The sequence below is a fragment of the Cajanus cajan genome, chromosome 6, assembly GCF_000230855.2.
Source record: "Cajanus cajan strain Asha chromosome 6, NIPB_CcT2T_4, whole genome shotgun sequence".
Lineage (NCBI taxonomy): Eukaryota > Viridiplantae > Streptophyta > Magnoliopsida > Fabales > Fabaceae > Cajanus > Cajanus cajan.
The window spans coordinates 63,613,558-63,631,754 of NC_138522.1; the positions used below are offsets into that span (position 1 = coordinate 63,613,558).

Below are 18,197 nucleotides of genomic sequence, written 5' to 3' on the forward strand. Positions count from 1 at the left end.
GTGTTCACGTATTATTACTCATTCAAATATTATTTATGATATATCTAGCTTTGCGACATCGAGATGTTAGACAGGTTACGGTAAGAAATTAAATTTTGAGATCGGCTGAATTGACAAAACTAAATCGAGATGAAAACCGAAAATAAAGATCATCTCAAGATTACAAACTGAAATGATTAATAAATATATAGCGTTAAAAAAAATAAAATATTAGCCAAAATTTAATACCTAATCCAATGCAAGAGCATGTCAAAATCAAAGTAACAAAGAATCCAAAATAAAAAATCGAAAGCCTTCAAAATTTACATACTAAAATCCCCATCCCAAGAAAACATGTCGTGAAAAAAAAGGCAGTATACACGAAAAGTGAGAATAAATAGCGTAACCTTTTCCCTTAAGAATGAATATATTTGCATAAAATAAATAAATGGTATGTAACAGTAACGGTAAGAAGAAGCGAAATGAGTATGCAATGCGTTGGTGTGACCTATAATACTAGGGTGGTGTACCCTGTTCGTTTGGTCGGGGTACCCCCCACCACCGAAATCAACCCACCGTCGTGCTCATCCACGTACAAATCTTCCGTGCTCCTAAACGCAGCGTGCAACGCAACAATTACAACCGCCAGGACCACCGCAGCCACCACGTTCTCCCAGACCCCGGTGAGCGCCAGCGCCAGCACAGTGGCCGCCGCCAGCGTGGCCGCAAGGGCCCGGTCGTGGAGCGCGGCGCCGAGCAGCACGAGGGGCTCATCCCGGAAGAAGTAGAGGAAGAACCAGGCGGCCAGCGCCGCCAAGTAGACGATGATGGAGAGGGGGTGCCAGAGCAGGCTGAGGAACAAGACGAACAGCGCCATCATGAAGTAGTTGACGCGGAAGTGGTCGAGGTTGCGCCTCACGCGCATGGCGGCCTCGCCCACCGAGTAGGGGCGCGTGAAGGAGTAGAGCGCGAACACCTCTTCCCAGGGGCGGCGCGTGGCGAAGGAGGCGCGTGGGGAGGTGTGTGGGCGCGTGACGGGGGAGGAGGAGGAGGAGGGCGAGGGGAGGGAGCTGTAAGAGGACATGGCGTGGGAGAATTGAGAGATTGAGGGGAGGGGAGGGGAAAGTTGTGCGATCGAAAAGAAAAGAGTGTTATCGCTGTCGTTTACTTCATAATCAGCTGTGCCAGCGAGTCCATGAAACCCCGTGGGTCCCACTGCGGAGGAACACGACAACTAACCTGCGGGTGTCTACTGTGTACGCATATTTGTCAATATAATTTTGTTTTATTTATTTTAAAATTGTGAGTTGAGTCACAATTTGACTACGTGTTAGTTAATAGTTAGTTTAGTTCGCAACTGACACATAACCATCTAACATCTATCATCTATTCTTTCTCTTTCACTTGTGCCTCTGTGTGTGGGGTGGGAGGGACTATAACTTTACATTACATTTCCACCTCTCATCTTATGTGCCTTTTCCATTGGAACCCTATTTTTCAGAGTGCTCCAACAACTCAATAAAATTTTAATACAAAAATAAATAAGTTGAGCATAATCAATTATGCTTTAGTTTTTTTCTTCTTTTCAGAAACAGCGCTAAAAGTCAAACATGTAAATGCCAAATTTTGCCAAAACAAAGGATAAGAAAGGAAAATGCACGTAACTTTGCAAAATTCTCCACAAATCTTTGTTGTTTTGGAGGGAACTTTTTTCTTCTAAGATAAATATACGTTTATATTTATTGTATAAACAATAAATTATATACTAATTTACTAAAAAAATTAATTCATTTTTTTAAATAAATGTATTATTAATTAATTTTAAACCAAATTAACATTAGATAAGGATTTTTTTTAAAAAAAATTACTCAAACAATAATGCTATATAGTTTAGTGTTCAAAGTATAATTGAAAACATTAAGTGACATAGTAATTTAAATGGTAAAATTTATAGTATAAATTATGAATTATAGTCATAAAAATGTAATTTAGAACTTTTTCTTCTAAATATATATATCAAATATTTTTTTAAAAAAATTTCACTTATGACCGATTTGATTCAATTGTCCAACATAAGTTTAGAATGTTGGTCGAAAAAATTTTAAACTAATAAATTAATATTAGATAAAAAAATTAAAAATAATTACTCAAACTATAATGTTATATAATTTAGTGTTTAAGGAATAATTGAAAACATTAAGTGACATAGTAATTTAAATAGTAAAATTTATAGTAAAAATTACGAATTCTAGTCATCAAAAGTGTAATTTAATTTTTTAAAACTTATATATTAAATATATATTTTCTAAATTTTACTTATATCAAATTGGTTCAATGATCCAACATAAGTTCATATTGTTGCCCAATAAAAATTTAAACCAAATCGATATGTTCGAGTAAATCAATTGATTTGTCATCTCTAATAATAAATAAATATATTAAAATATATGTATTATAGCAATGATACATATAATAATGACTCATTCCTATTAGAAATCGTAAATACATATAAGATAGATATTCCTCTACTAACATAATTCATTCCATATTCAAAATCGAGATTTGAATCTTAAACAATTTAATTAAGAAACATAAGTCACTATCATCTATACCAACTAACATCAATTATTTCCTTAAAAAACATCGGTTATCAATTTTGTATTTATTTCCTTCCTTCATTAATAATATTTTTTTTTTTTATAATTAATGAAATGATAAACATCAATAGATATAAAAGTATTCTACATGTAATATTACTTTATGTAGTATAATTTCTTATCGGTTAATACTGTAAAAAAAAAAAAAAAAAAACTACACTAACATATAAAAATTAAATTTGATTTTAAAATAAAAGAGAAAGAGAAGTGTAAGTTATGCATCTCTTCAATTAAAATAATGATAATGGTTTTCGTTATTTTGTCATCTATTTACCTGTTTATCCATTAATTTGATACAGGTAATTTAGACCCTGGATGATTTTGATGTTACCATTTAGAATCTGAAAATAGACGTGTCATTGGCCGAAATACCCATTGAAGTTGAAGGTAAGGCTTCTGGATAGTAAATAAAAAGTTTCGTGACCATGAGATAGGTAATTTTAAATTACATTAAGATATATATATATATATATATATATATATATATATATATATATATATATGAGTCATCAATACATAATGATGCAATTATATATTTTTTATAAAAAAAAAAGTTAACTCTTTCGTATGGAAAAATTACATTTTAAAAAAGAAAATAATGAAAAATGTTTTTAATATCCAATAAAATAGAAATAAAATTTTGAAAATGAAAAGGTTATCAAAATAAATTATTTTAACTGAGAAATATGATGATATTTTATTAATTTAATATGATAAATTCGAATTCAAATTCAATTATATTTAGTTAAATTTAAATAATAATATTTACAAAATATATACTTGATGAAACTGTGATGGCGTGAATTTCTGCTTCAGTGGAAACATACAGATCTAATTTATCAACGAGAAAAGAATCTTTATATATCTAAGTAATAAAATAGAAATAAAATTTTGAAAATGAAAAGGTTATCAAAATAAATTATTTTAACTGAGAAATATGATGATATTTTATTAATTTAATATGATAAATTCGAATTCAAATTCAATTATATTTAGTTAAATTTAAATAATAATATTTACAAAATATATACTTGATGAAACTGTGATGGCGTGAATTTCTGCTTCAGTGGAAACATACAGATCTAATTTATCAACGAGAAAAGAATCTTTATATATCTAAGTAGGTTTCGACTCTTCTGATGGCTATTGAAATAAAAATTTAAAAAAAAAAATCTCTTGATTCAAAATTTCAAATGTCAAATTCTCAACAAATATCTTCTAACGAGGCATGGTTACCCTTAGCTTCTTATATCTAAGTCACATGTGCACTCCAAATCATTGGAATAAGCAGATTTTTAAAAAATGGTCTTGAAAAATCAGGATGTAATGAACATTACAATGATAGAAGATCAAGATGGCTACATTAATGATAAAAGGGTATGTGCTTTATGGAGAGAAATTCTTTATAATTTATTTGGCTTATCTTATCCTATCATCCTCCAGGGTGGCGATGGTGAGTGACTATGCTATGATGAAGATTTTAAAGGTACATTATAAGTATGAATCATGATTATGGGTGTGGAACCTTGCGTGCATAAGCCAGGACCATGACAAATTCCTTTGCTGAGGATCCAATAGTTGCTGGAATTCTCTGTGACGTGGACGCCGTATCAAGCCACAACTCAATCAAATTATATAGCCGCAGTGTAGGGAGCACTGGTTGTCCCATACATTTAATCTCAACCTGCAAAAATTATGCAATTCAACTTCCAAGGTTGTTCCTATAAATTATAAATTTACTTCTTCCAATAATGAAGGAATGACAAGAGCTTCAGGACAATCAAATTGTTGATGCTTTGGTTTGGTATAGCAGACAACAATAAATTGGCCAATATGCTTCAGAGAAAGGAAAAAAAAAAACAAAAAAAAAAAAGACAAAAAAGACAAAAATCTTTCAGGTCCTATTCATGTTTTTTGGATGTATTGCAAACGGAGTTACCTCTGTTTCACTGGTCAAATCTAGTTTCTTCATTAGGTATTTTTGGATGAATGAGACAGGTACGCTACCATCCCTGTGGCAAACAAAATGAGACATTAGACAGACAGGACATCATTTTCCAGTACAGTTAGATCTCTACATTTTAAGAAGCTTTAGCTGCAGCATAGATAGAGTTTCTCAAGCATGTTTCTGTCATGTAATAGATGAAACCAATTAACCTAGACACACAAAACTCATAGACATGGTAGAAATGCATTACCCAATCAACATATCTCATGCATTATCCATAGACATTAATTCTCTCCTGTTTACGACCAACAAAGTTGATACATAATGCAAAAAATCGTAAATTTCTTCATTTGCAAATTTTGGGTAAATGTAATATGATTACAAGAATATTTTCTTCTAAAAGTGGAAAAGAGGAGTAATATCTTCTACTTTTAAGGTTTGTACTTGGCATAGTTTATATGGAATCTGAAATTTAGATAATTTGCACACAGATAAACGTCCTTCCGATTCCCCTGGCTATGAAAGGCTGAAAATTTTCTCAAGATCAACACATTAGAAAAAAAAGAAATTAATCTTGAGAGCAATCATATGGAAATTGCTAGATTTATTGATTTCGGGTGGGTGGAGAAGCATCAAGATATGACTGGATTTTTTTGAAAACATACACATTAAAAATCCACCCAGCCAATCATTTATCCACAGTTTCCACAATCATGATAGGTCCCTATTGAACTTAATTTTCTTTTTTTTCCCCAAATTATGCTAAAATATTTTACATATTTCCTTGCTTAAAAAGAAAATATTTCCTTGATCTGCACAATTTCTGACAAATATATTGATGATGTTATTATGTTACCCATCACAGCAATAAGGGGCAGTCCAGATTGCAACAGAGTGAAAAAAGAAGAGGTTACTAAAAGTCTACATTAAGTAAATATAAGCAAGAGGAAGTTTCCCGTTCTCAACTACCAAAACCTACCCAATTAAGGCCTCCAATCAACGTAAAAGTGAGGACAACTTGGGGAGGGTGAAATCTAGAAGATACATGTATACGAGTGATTAAACTCCAAAATCTAAATTGCTAAAAGGTGAAATCCTTCAGTTGTGGAAAACTTGGAGATGGCTAGATAGAGATAATTATGTGTTTTTAACAATTTATCTTAAAATAAACAAAACAAGAGGTTCGACAAAAATCTGTAAGGGTTTACATTTAGAGGTTGTTGGATGGCATTTAAAAAAAACAAAGAATTTTACATGGGGATAGGCTAAACTGAGATGAATATTCATGAATATTTGTTTAGAGATTCACATATATGGTACTCGGTAACATGAGTTCTACTACTCCAAGCATAACATTCCTATTTTAAAAGCATGCAATAAATCAAAACTAAATGTACTAAACAGTGTCAATACAGGTATAGGGAGTCCGTGGGAACTTACTTTATTCTCACATAACTTGCAGGAATTTGGGGCAAGGGTGCATCTCCTTCCCTGAAACATTAGTCTGAAATTAGTACTTAAAAAAATAACCCAAAAAAGGATGTATAGAACATATATAGTATGCACAGGATTTCAAAGATTTGATATCTCACTGGTTTTCAGAAGCTACTAAGGAGAACCAAATTGGACCAGTCCTTAAGAGTCTATTGCTGGCAGAATCTAACACAGCTTGGGGGGATATGCCTGATTCTCCAGAAGCAGGCTCCTTTTTCTTGCGTATTCTGCGCAGTTTATTGGGTTTTGCTGTGTCTGAAGAGACAGGATAAGGGCTAATCTTTTCATCATCAACTTTTGCCTTACGCTTAATTTCCTTATTTTTGGTTTTCTGCACTTGAGAGTCATTCTCATTTACTTGTATGGTTTCTAATTTTCCATCAGACCCTTGAACATTAGACTTAAAAGATTTACTCCTACTTGCAACCTCTACTAAACAATTCAAAGGTTTCCAAAGATCCAATTTTCCATCCCATTGTTCAGCACCATTCTCTGATCCTTTATTGGGTATGGATTGACTACCCTCACAAGGGGACATACTCTACACCAAGAAAAAAATTTAAGCATAAGATTATGAGTAAAATAATGCTATAATAATTACATGAATCAAATGAACCATGACCAAAAAAAAAAAATGGAGACAGAACAATATATAACAAGCTCAACTGGAAAAGCCATATTGTCTCTCCTACTACCTGTCCAGAATTCTGAGCAAACTTATTTGAAGTGTCAGGTGAGCTTGAACTCTCAGGATGATCTTCCAGTAATTCTTCCTCTTTTTTAATGGACTTTTCAATGGAAAAACTAGTGGACCGCAGACCACTAGCCTTTCTTGTAGGTTTTGTTCTTCTTCCTGTCATGGTTGCCTGTGTAGATACCCTTGGAGTGCTGACCACCAATGATGAAAGAGATCTCTCCTTTCTCCTAGCTGGTAATGGTACTGAGGTAACAAGTTCAGGTGCTTTCACCTTTCTTCCCTTTAAGGGGAAAACTTTGGCCCTTACATCTTGCAAACTGTGGTCTGGCCTGGTAATCAGAAACCAATCAGTAACTTAGCATGCTACAATTCAAAAGAAAATATCATAGCATCAGCTATGTTGGTTTGTTTGGTTGAATTTTTTTTAGAAAAGTTTAATGTGAGCTTGATTATTAAAGGCATATATGTGGAATGGTGGTGTAAGTAATTCATTAAGAAAAATGTTCTTCTCATTATCAGTCTTCCTGGGCTACTTCTTTTCAGATAGTTCAGATTAAGATTACTCTTTTTTTTTACTCTATCAGAAAACTCATCAGTGAAATGATTATAACCCCTATACTTTGATCCAAGTTCGATATTATCTAGTTTTAAAATCCCATACTTTTTTGCTGTCCTTTTATGATTAAGATCCTTTGTTAATAGGATAATACATCAACTTTGGGTAAAACATCAATAAAGGCAAGGACTGCAAACAATAATGTCGTCACTTATTTAAACATTCTCAACTAAAACAGATGTAACCCCCATTTTATTGGTATTAATTATCTGATTCATTTAATCAATTAATTGTACTAGGACCATCTTTACCCAATTCACCCCTACTCTTTTTTTGATTCGTAACTCCTCCTTACTCTGTCTCCAACTAAAAGTTCAAATGAAAACTTAATAAATTCAATCAGCTGACAGTAAAACATATTTGTTACTACTTACAATTTACTGTTACTTTAACATTTTTATTTCACATGCCTTAAACACTTTCAATGTATGACGCTATATATTATTAGACGTAGAAAATTATTCAAAATAAACTACCAGCACTACTATATAAAAATCATTAACTAGATTTTTGAAAGATTTCAAACTGAAGGCATTTTATTATTTCCATGTATACTATAGTTCTCTAGCATCTATTAATTAAGATGACAAAATTCTCATGCGGGGAGTGGATTCTTCTTGTGTCAGTTTTCATAAAGCAACAAATCGGTATAAAATTATCTTGGTAGCACCATCAAAGCATGAACAATCCTCATTCTTGAAATCTTTTGCAATATCATACGACCTAAAAGAAAATCAGGTAAAACAGTAGTATGACAGTTATCTTTTTCTTTTTTCTTCAGCCAGGGGCCTTCAAATTTTTTTGAAAAAATAACATTACTCAACAGTTCTATAATGCATCTCTCAGAACACCAACACAATATAATTCACTTTTAAAAGAAAGCTTAAGTATTCTAAAGCTATATCTCCATTTCAGCAGCCTTGTAACAAGAAGTATGAGTTAAAAAACACAAACTCTTATTGGCACAGCATACCACGTTAAAGCAACACCTTTCATGCATATTCAACAACTTAAAGTATAACAGAGAACCATTTCATTTTTTTTTTTCTTTTTTAAAGGAAGAAGTACAAGAGTATACACAAAAGGTAACATGATAATCGATTAAAGGCAGAAACTAACCTCAGTTTCTCGAGTGGAACACAGCCCAAATCAGTGTTGCATATTGGACAGCACTCTATTTCCTCATCAGTAATTTTATCGTAAATACACTTCCTGCAAACTGAATACACCCCAGAGAAAAAAGAAGGAAAAAAAAAAAACTATCAGTTTAGTTGCCACACACGACAGGCTTGTACTTGCGAAGCACGCACACAAGAAAAGTGCATGCAAAGATATCAATTTAGACCAGCAATTAACCTTAAAAGACACATAAGAAACACCAAGAGAAGTATTAATATTCCAGAAATGCTGAGCACAGTAATAATATTGAGGGTTCGTGTTGTGCAATGTGCATGCAGTGAGATTGAGAGAAGGATTAATTGAAGGTTGAGTTTTAACAGTGGTGGCTGTAGTCAAAAGTTCAAACAGCTTTCCACCTAAATGGAACAGCGTAACTGCTGAAAACTCGGCCAATCAAAAGCACAAAGTTTCTGAGCAGCATTCACGATAGAGAGAGAAGAAAAAAGAAAAATAAAAAATAAAAAACAAAACTTTTAATGAGAGACGTGAAATTACGAAATACCCATGTCTCTCTGGGGCTAGGCAGAGTCCCCCATCTGGGAGAAGAGCGAATGCAGAGAGAAATTGGAGAAATTTGAGAGGGGAAGAGGGGCTTACACGTGTGAAGGCATTCGGATATGGTTGTGGCTTCCCTGAACAACTTGTTGCAGAGTGGGCAAGTCATGCATGCTGAAATCGTGTCCCTTCGCACGCGCACCACCTGATTCGGCATGGACGCTACCTCGCTCGAACAACCCACTCGCGCGCTCACTCCCTCTCCCTGCATGCTATCGCCGCACGTGCACCAAGGAAATTTACGTTCATTTCGACGCAATCTTGGTCTGCATTAAGAACTCCAAAAGGAACAAGAGGAATGGATGGAGGCGTTGGTGGGTGGTTGTAGCAGCAGCGATCGGTGGAGAGGGGTGCCAATAGCGAGTGGGTGCCTGAGATTTGTGAGGATTTCACGTCGGTTATTGCGGATTCGCCAGAGATGGTTAGTGTTGCGGTGCGTGGAGGATGATCTGAATCCAGAGGACCTCTTCCAGCATGAACCCAAACAAACCGAGTGTTTTGTGTTTTGTGTTTTGTGTTTCTGTGTGTTTCTCTCTTCTTATGTTTTTTTTTTTGGCTTGAATTTTGCTTTTATTTTATTTTGTGTTTTTTTGAAAATAGAGAGAAAATATTTTAAGGACATATGTTCCACACTTCAACCAACGACAGCTAGACGAAAAAAAAAAGGACAGCTAGAGAAGTTAGGGAGGTGTGATAACGTGCGCCGAGTATATAGTGTGCGTACTTGGGCGGCGTGTCATGCGGGAGGGTCCACAGGGGTAAGGTAAGGTTAAGTTGATATAGCGTATGAGGAGAGGAACGTGAAACTCCTTAACAAGCTTTGAAACTTGAATGATTACCTAACAATTTCTGCATGCCTTATCACTTTCAAATATTTTTTATAAATTAACTTAATACAGTATTTTGCTTCTTCTTTTTTTTTTTTGGCCATTTAATTTTTTTCTGTTTTATTTTTATCCTTATCATCTAACAGTTAAATCTAATAAATAATAATAATAATAAAAATTATAGGAACCAAGATTGAAAAACATAAATCAAACTAACAGTTAAATCTAATATAAAAAAAAATATTATAGGAACCAAGATTGAATAACAAAATCAAAATAGACAACAACAAAAATTTGAGAGAAATAAAATAGAAATAATTAAAATTAAAATAATTAAAATAAAATTAACTTTATTTTACTTAGGCTAGATATTTATTTGAATCAAATTTACAAAATTTATACCTTTGAATATAATAAAATAAAATAATTAGAGCTATCATAATATTTTTTTATTAAAAAAAAAACATATCAAACTCAATGATTTTTATTTTTTTTATGGTGAGGAGGTATAACTCCTTCTCCTTCCCACCAAGTATGTCTATATAAAGATAAAGTAGTACTTTCATTATGACTTCATGTTTAAAGCGGGATCTGTAACAACTTAGTAGGTCACTACACTTCCAATTTAGCATTTAACAGTAAAAAACATAAATCTAATTACCTAAGATTATTATATAAATAATTTTTGGATATACACGTATCAATATACATATATGTATACAACTCGTTAATTGATTGAAATCATAAATATAAATCCCTTCGTGAGACTATAACTAAAAATTACACACACACACAATAATTCAAACTGAAATCATAAATCTTAGGTTGTTGGTCAATCAACTACTATACACAGCTATCTCATAATAACTTTGACAAAACACTATCATCTCTAGCATAACCCTAAAAAATTAACTCACCTCCTGCCAAATCTTGCATTGCTTTTATATAAATATGATCATCGCAATTCCACAACAAAAAAATACAAGGGTGAGGTAGCACACATCAACATACAACTTAGTATATCAACAATACAGTTCTTCAACACATTTGAGTAACCCAACAACTAACAACATAACAACTTAAACAACACTAGAACATAGTAACACAACTTGTCGATAGCACAATCACATAGCAACATATCAACTTACAATATAATACAACTCAATGCATCATCACCCATATCAATTAAAAGATCTCTCATAATAATGCAAGCAATTTAAGTGGTTTAATCATAATGAACCAACTTAACAATCTTTTTGGACTTGCTAAATCAACAACAAATTTGGATATCAATCCACAATATAATATAATTTTTCAAATTTCACTACTTAGACTAATAAAGTCTAGTATCTTTGTCAGGAATATAACAAATTGAGTGTAAGTCTATCACGACCTTAGTATGCTTAACTAAGCCTTTATAGATTTAGCCTATTTACCCTCCAAATACTATGCCTTTTTCCAGTATTCAGTGAGAGATTTTGGCCCCAACCTTATACCTTACTCGATTGGTCACTTCTAAATTAGTATGGTTCGACCTTGTCTCATACAATATCAATTAAGGACTTAGAGGGAACTCAATACTCCACTTTAAGAGACGATTATACTTAAGAAAATATTTTTCAACAATTGGGCTCTTAAAGTACCACAACTTATATCCTTACAATGGGATATTCATCTTCTAAAACAATATTAGTCCTAAGTCAACAATACAACACAACTACATCTCTCAAGTATTCACAACACAACCCCATCAGCACTAAAAAAAACTAATCAATATACAACTCTACTTATTCAACAATTGATAATAAACTTTCACTTTATCAATCTAATTCATCGCCACATATCACCACAAAACAATACATAATAAATTAGATTAAATCATAATCCATATAAAGTCATCTATCATCATGTTTCAACATTTAAATCAACTAAGTTACAATTTACATTCAACACAACCATCTCTAGTGTTATTTAACTTGCGCTTGGTGTCGATGAAGTAGAGAGCCTCTGGCTCGTCCATGTACGTCACCATTCCACTTGCATAATTGCACTTGATGTAAATGAGATAAGGAGTCTCAGTGCACACCACGTTCAACGTCACAAAACCCACGTCCAACGTTATTCAGACAAAGAGAAAGTTTTTGTATAACCCATGTTGACGCTATAAAGCCTGCGCTTGACCTCGTCTAGGAAGAGAGCCACTAACTCAATCACATTTGAAGTGACTCGTCTTGAGTCCAACATTACCAAGTCAAAGAGCTCATCGAGCAAGCACACCCAACATCCCTCAATCCATACCTAATGTGACTAAGTTAGAGAGCCCTCTTCTAACTCACGTATGACATTACTTATCCTACGCCTTGTGTTAATGAGTCATAGAGCCGTAATCAACTTCATGCCCAACACCGTGAAGTTACGTCTGATGCAATGGTGATTTCTACCCTTGGTTGAATGGCGATTTGGCTCAAAACCTGCAAAATATTAGTCCAACCCAGCATGTAGTGATTCCCTTAGCATATACACACCAAATACAACTCAATTTCATCAAAACTAACAACATGCAACCATTAAAATCCAATATCATCATTTTGTCCTTTATGAACAACCAAAAACCCAACACAAGAATTTTGCTTCTCAATTCAACATATAATCATAACATTGATAAAAAAATCAACAAGGATCAACCTAAACAATACAACAAGATAAATTCTACAAGCTTCCCTTACCTAAAAACTCTCAAACTTAAGGGAAGAAGAAAAAGAACAAGAAGAACGAGATCCTTCGAGCTTCATTGTACGATAGTTGCAACTCTGAATTCTCAATACTCTAAGCTTCAAATCCTCCAACCAATGCTACTAATCGGCTACGGGGTAGGGTTTGGGCAATCCTACTAAGTATGAAGGATAAATGTTTTTTCCAGCTTCAAAGTCTATCTCTCTAACTTTTTTAAGAAAATGAACTTATAAAATTCACATTTTAAAAAAATCTTATATACCTTCTCCTAAACCTGGTCAACTTTGACCTCAACTTAAAACAACTTTTAAATAACTAAACTCATAAGAATCCCTTAATCCTTAGAGTTTTAAAATAACTAAACAACAAATCATACAATTATTTAATTAATAAAATAACTAAACAAACACTAATAAAAATTTATTTTGTTACAAGATCAAATTCTAGTCTTTGATTAAAGAATACAAGTGATAAATTATTTAAACTAACATCTCTTAATAAATCAAGAGGTATTTACTTTAAACCTTTTATTACTTACATAAAAGCTTCCAATATTCCATTATATATATATATATATATATATATATATATATATATAGATATAGATAGATATATCAATGGACTATTTTGTGAGATTAATTTTGTCTATATAGATATTGACAAAAAAATGTTGATATTTATATTTTTAAATTGATAAATACTAAATATTATTTTTAATTAAAATTATTATTCAATTATTGAATATCTAAAAACTAACTAATATTTAACTTTGGTAAAAAAAATAACAAATATTTATTTTTAGTCAAAATAATTAATTGTTTAGTAAAAAAATAACTAATATTTATTTTTAGTAAAAATCAACTAATATTTATTTTTATTAAAATTAACTAATATTTATTTTTATTAAAATTAACTAATATTTATTTTTAGTGAAAACTAACTAATGTTTATTTTTAGAAAAATTAATATTTAAATTTCAAAAATTTTAAATATATATATATATATATATATATATATATTTATATGGTAAAAATTAAATTATCTTATTCAAATTAAGGAAAGTGTATTGAATTGAGATTTCATAAGACTATTTTAGTATGAAAGAATCTCGTAAAATTTAAAAGACTTTGTAAAAATATAATAACTTTTAATATTTTTTTTAAAATAATTTGAATTTTCAGATTTTTTTTAAAAAGACTTTTATAATCAAGAATATGTAATATGAATTTATATCATAAGACTTCAAAGGATTTTATGAGATTTTAAGTACAATTTTTTTAATAATATAATTAATAAAAAAATAACATAAATAATAACATTTGAATAAAAAAACAATACAATCTTTTTAATAAGCATTTGATTATAATCCTCCATGCATTGGTATTTTCTCATTCATGCTATTGAATTTGAACAATATGTTTAAATTTATGATATTCATCAATTGGTAAAATTGTAAAAATTGACATAGAGTGTTGGGCTAGTTCATGAGCATGTTAGGTTAAGTCAAGTTGAATTATTTATTTTTAAGCTAAAAAAGATTAGGTCGATTTGTCTCAATCTAATGAGTCAATCAAATTAGGTTAGACTAGTAAAAGTTAAACTAGAAAAATACTAGGCCAATTTGGTATGATGATTTATTTATTTTTCCTTTTAAAATTATATGTATAATTATTAAAAAAAAATTCAGGTTATATATATATATATATATATATATATATATATATATATTCAAGTTGATATTACATATAATTAAATTAACTCTCACTCTCGTAATCACACACACTCAAGATTTTATTTTTATTTATTCAAAGGTATATTTCACAAACTAATTTTATTAATAACCTCAAAATTTCTCTTAAAAGTTTAGATGCTTGAAATTTAATTTTTTTTATTGGATAACTTAATATGAATTTCTTGAATTTTAAATATTATACTTTCACCATGTACAAAAAATATTTTGTAACATATGTTTAAAATTTCGATATTTGAATATTAAATTTGTTGAAAATAAACATTAGTTAAGTTTTAATAATTTTGAAATTTCAACATTAGATAATATTTAATAATTTAAAATTAATTTTAAATAATTAATAATTAAAAATTTTAAAAATTATACATTAATATTAAGAATAAGAGGAAGAAGAGATAAATGAGAGAGATGGATAGAAAAGACAAATGGAAGATATGAGATAAAAAAGAGAAGAGAAAGAGAGAGAAAGAAAGAAGCAAGAAAGATGAGAGAGAAGATTAATGAGAGAAAAAGATAAAATAAAAAAAATAGAAGGAAAAAAGATCATGCAAAATCTCAAAAGTTTATAAGATTGTTGGATAAGTGAATTATATGCAAATTTTGTTAAAAAAGTCTTATAAAATTCATCATTTAAAATAACTTATTAAAATATTTATGTTTTTGAATATCAACAATTTTTTTAAGTTAAAAAAGTCTTAATTGAATGCTATTAAATTTTGATGTACTTTTAAAAAAATTATGATAATTTTAATTAAATATCATCAAATTTTAACATACTTTAAAAAAAATTTAATTGTCTTAATTGAATGTCACGTAAATCTTTTTTATATTAACAAAATTTTTTGATTGAATATGACAAGACTTTTATATAATAAAAAAAGTATTTTAAATTTTTTTTAAATCATAATCTAATACTCTACATAATAATTTAAATTAGTATTTGAATTAATTTATTTAAATAAAAAATTAACAAATAAAATAAATTTAAACCGATAGAACTTGAATTTTTAAAATTTCTCATCTAAATACACTTTAGTAATTTTTTTTCAAAGTATAGTATACTGTACTAGGTTATCTGGAAGGATTTAATTGGGAAGAAATAATGACATTTAATTATGAATTATTAATACGTAATTGATATATATATATATATATATATGTATATATTCATTTTTATAATAAATTATTTTTAAAAATCAATTAATTAATAGTGTAGAAAAAATTACACATTATTTATAGAATATGCTAAAGGAGTAAGTTGTTTTTCGTAAGCACGATGTATACCAAGCAAATTGTATTTAAAAATACGGCTTTTGATTTAATCTCTATTGACATATTCAACTATACGACACTTTACTTTTGTTTAAATTTTTTTTGTTAAGGTTTTGTTAGCTTTTGTTAAAAAAAATATATTATCAAAGTATTAGTTACACTAAAACTGTCGTCAAAGGATACATGTATACCACTTTTTTTTTTTCTTTGTGTTAATACACTCTTCTTTATTTTTAATTATTACTTTGACAAAACATATTTTAAAATTATCAAATTAATATATATATATATATATATATATATATATATATAAGGTATCAAACATAAGTATTAAAGTAATATTTAATTGTTTTGTTAATATAATATTATAGATATTTAAATAAATTAGAATTTTCCTTATTTAATATTAATTATTATATGAAAAGAGACTCATTGATTCCAAAAATAACTTTTGATAAAATTACTTTATCCAATAACTTATTATTTATATTAAATTTTAATAATTTAATTATTAAATTAAAGTTTCTTAGCAAATAGATCAACACTATAATTTTTATAAATTAAAATAAAAAAATTATTAAATACTTTATTTCATTAATTTAAATAGATATATAATATATTTTTATGAATATATGGTAAAATAAATTAATAAAATAAAATATCATGTAATTTTTAAATTTTGTAAACTTATTTTATTTACTAATAATTTTAAATTTATCAGTTTGAAATCATTGAAAGTTAGTATAGATTAATATTGTGAGTTATTTAAAATAATTCCACTAAGATACTTTTTGAAGTGTCAAGTGAGTGAATTCATCCCATTATCATTATATTTATTAAACACAACATATAAGGATTAACATGATATTTAATTAATGTTATTAATATTTTTATAAATATTTCAATAAACTGTCATTCCCTTGTAAAGTATAAATTATTGTATTATAATATATTTATTAATTTTTAATAAATGTAATGTTAATATATGTATATTAAACATATAACTTTAATTTTAAATGAATATATTTATATTTAAAATTTATTATTAAATAAAATATAATTATTGAAAAATTAATACTTATATATGTGGTAATTTATATATATTACATTTGTATACATTATATATATATATATATATATATATATATATAATTTATCTCTTGATTTCTATTTTTATTTTTTACTTTAATTTATTTATTTCAATTTAATTATATATTTTACAAAAAAAAAATTATCAAGTGAGTGAATTAAAATTTAATAAATTAAAAATAATTTAGCATATATATTTAATTAAAAATGTGTTTTAAATTTTATAATGAAAACTATTTAGAGATATTAAGTTAATTAATTACTCTAAATTATATATCTTGATATAATAAGAGAGTGACAGTGTCACATATATCTTTGAAAGAAAAAATGTGTAATTTATTCTATGCATTAACATGTAAAACTATAAAAGAAGAGTAATCTAATACTTATATTGATTAGAGAAAAAAATGTAATTTAATTTAATGATAATAAATTAAATAGACTAAATTATATATTTTAATATATTAAAAAGGATAATGTAATATCAACAGAAGATTTTATTTGGTTATGACAATTAAACCATTAATTATTTTAAAAAAATATAAAAAGAAACTCTATTTTAAGACAAATCAAAATATAATTTTTTTAGAAAATTATGTAGACACCCATCAAAATTTTGTGAAATTAACTTCTTTTATTATTTAAAAAAACATTATACTAACACTTTTATCCATTATATCAATTCCCTCGCTTGTTTGAACAATATTACACGTAACACTAAAGATAGGTTGTTGTAAATGATAAAAAAATTAAGAAAATTGTGTGTAATTTCATTAAATTAATGAAAATGTAAATGTAATGTAATCTATATACCTTTTATATGTTTTTGTTGGGTGAATACTAAATTTTTTATATTAAGTATGAATGTATTATCGTTTTTATTTGCAGCCCAGAGTTGTACGTATGAATGTATTATCGTATAAATGGCCAGTGTAATAGTTTTTTTGTGTTGTAAGACTTTGACGTAGAAATGTTAAGTACGTGTCCGAATGTCATTTGCTTGGCATTGAATGTTAGTTACGAGTACAATTATCATCATCTTCTTACTCCTCCACGGAATTAAAAAATAATAATAAGAAGAAGAAAATAGGTGGGTATTGTATGGGTCAGCTAGGGAGGTTCACACCAAACTCCAAAGTCAAAAAGCTTCTTCAATTGCTTTGTCGAAAAAGAGTGATCTTCCTTCCTTTTTTCCTTATTTGCAAAAGGGTCCCTCAACACTCCACCCTTTTTCGTTTTTCCTCACCACTATTATGTCCAGTTCAGACTTGAGGCTTAAGAGGGCCTTACCCCTTAGTTGAGTTCAGACCATGCGCAATTCAGTAATTGAGACTCGTGCCTCGTGAAAAAAAACAATGCATCTCGAGGCTTATCCACGTCAGAGGTAAAGAGAAAGTTTTA

The 18,197-nt window shown here is 29.1% G+C and overlaps 2 protein-coding genes across 2 annotated transcripts; both read right to left on the reverse strand.

Annotated features, from left to right (window-relative positions):
* Window positions 1-210: 210 nt before the first annotated feature.
* LOC109809821 (PRA1 family protein F2) lies at window positions 211-1,209 on the reverse strand. Its single transcript, XM_020373221.3, has one exon. The coding sequence runs from the start codon at window positions 1,061-1,063 to the stop codon at window positions 488-490; it is 576 nt and encodes a 191-aa protein (XP_020228810.2). The 5' UTR covers window positions 1,064-1,209; the 3' UTR covers window positions 211-487.
* Window positions 1,210-3,794: 2,585 nt separating this feature from the next.
* DRIP2 (DREB2A-interacting protein 2) lies at window positions 3,795-9,688 on the reverse strand. Its single transcript, XM_020371256.3, has 7 exons — window positions 9,168-9,688; window positions 8,511-8,610; window positions 6,774-7,104; window positions 6,177-6,619; window positions 6,025-6,075; window positions 4,576-4,648; window positions 3,795-4,320 (listed from the first exon to the last, which is right to left on the reverse strand). Exons 1-7 carry the CDS (start codon window positions 9,334-9,336, stop codon window positions 4,147-4,149), a joined length of 1,341 nt encoding a protein of 446 aa, XP_020226845.1. The 5' UTR covers window positions 9,337-9,688; the 3' UTR covers window positions 3,795-4,146.
* Window positions 9,689-18,197: the final 8,509 nt, after the last annotated feature.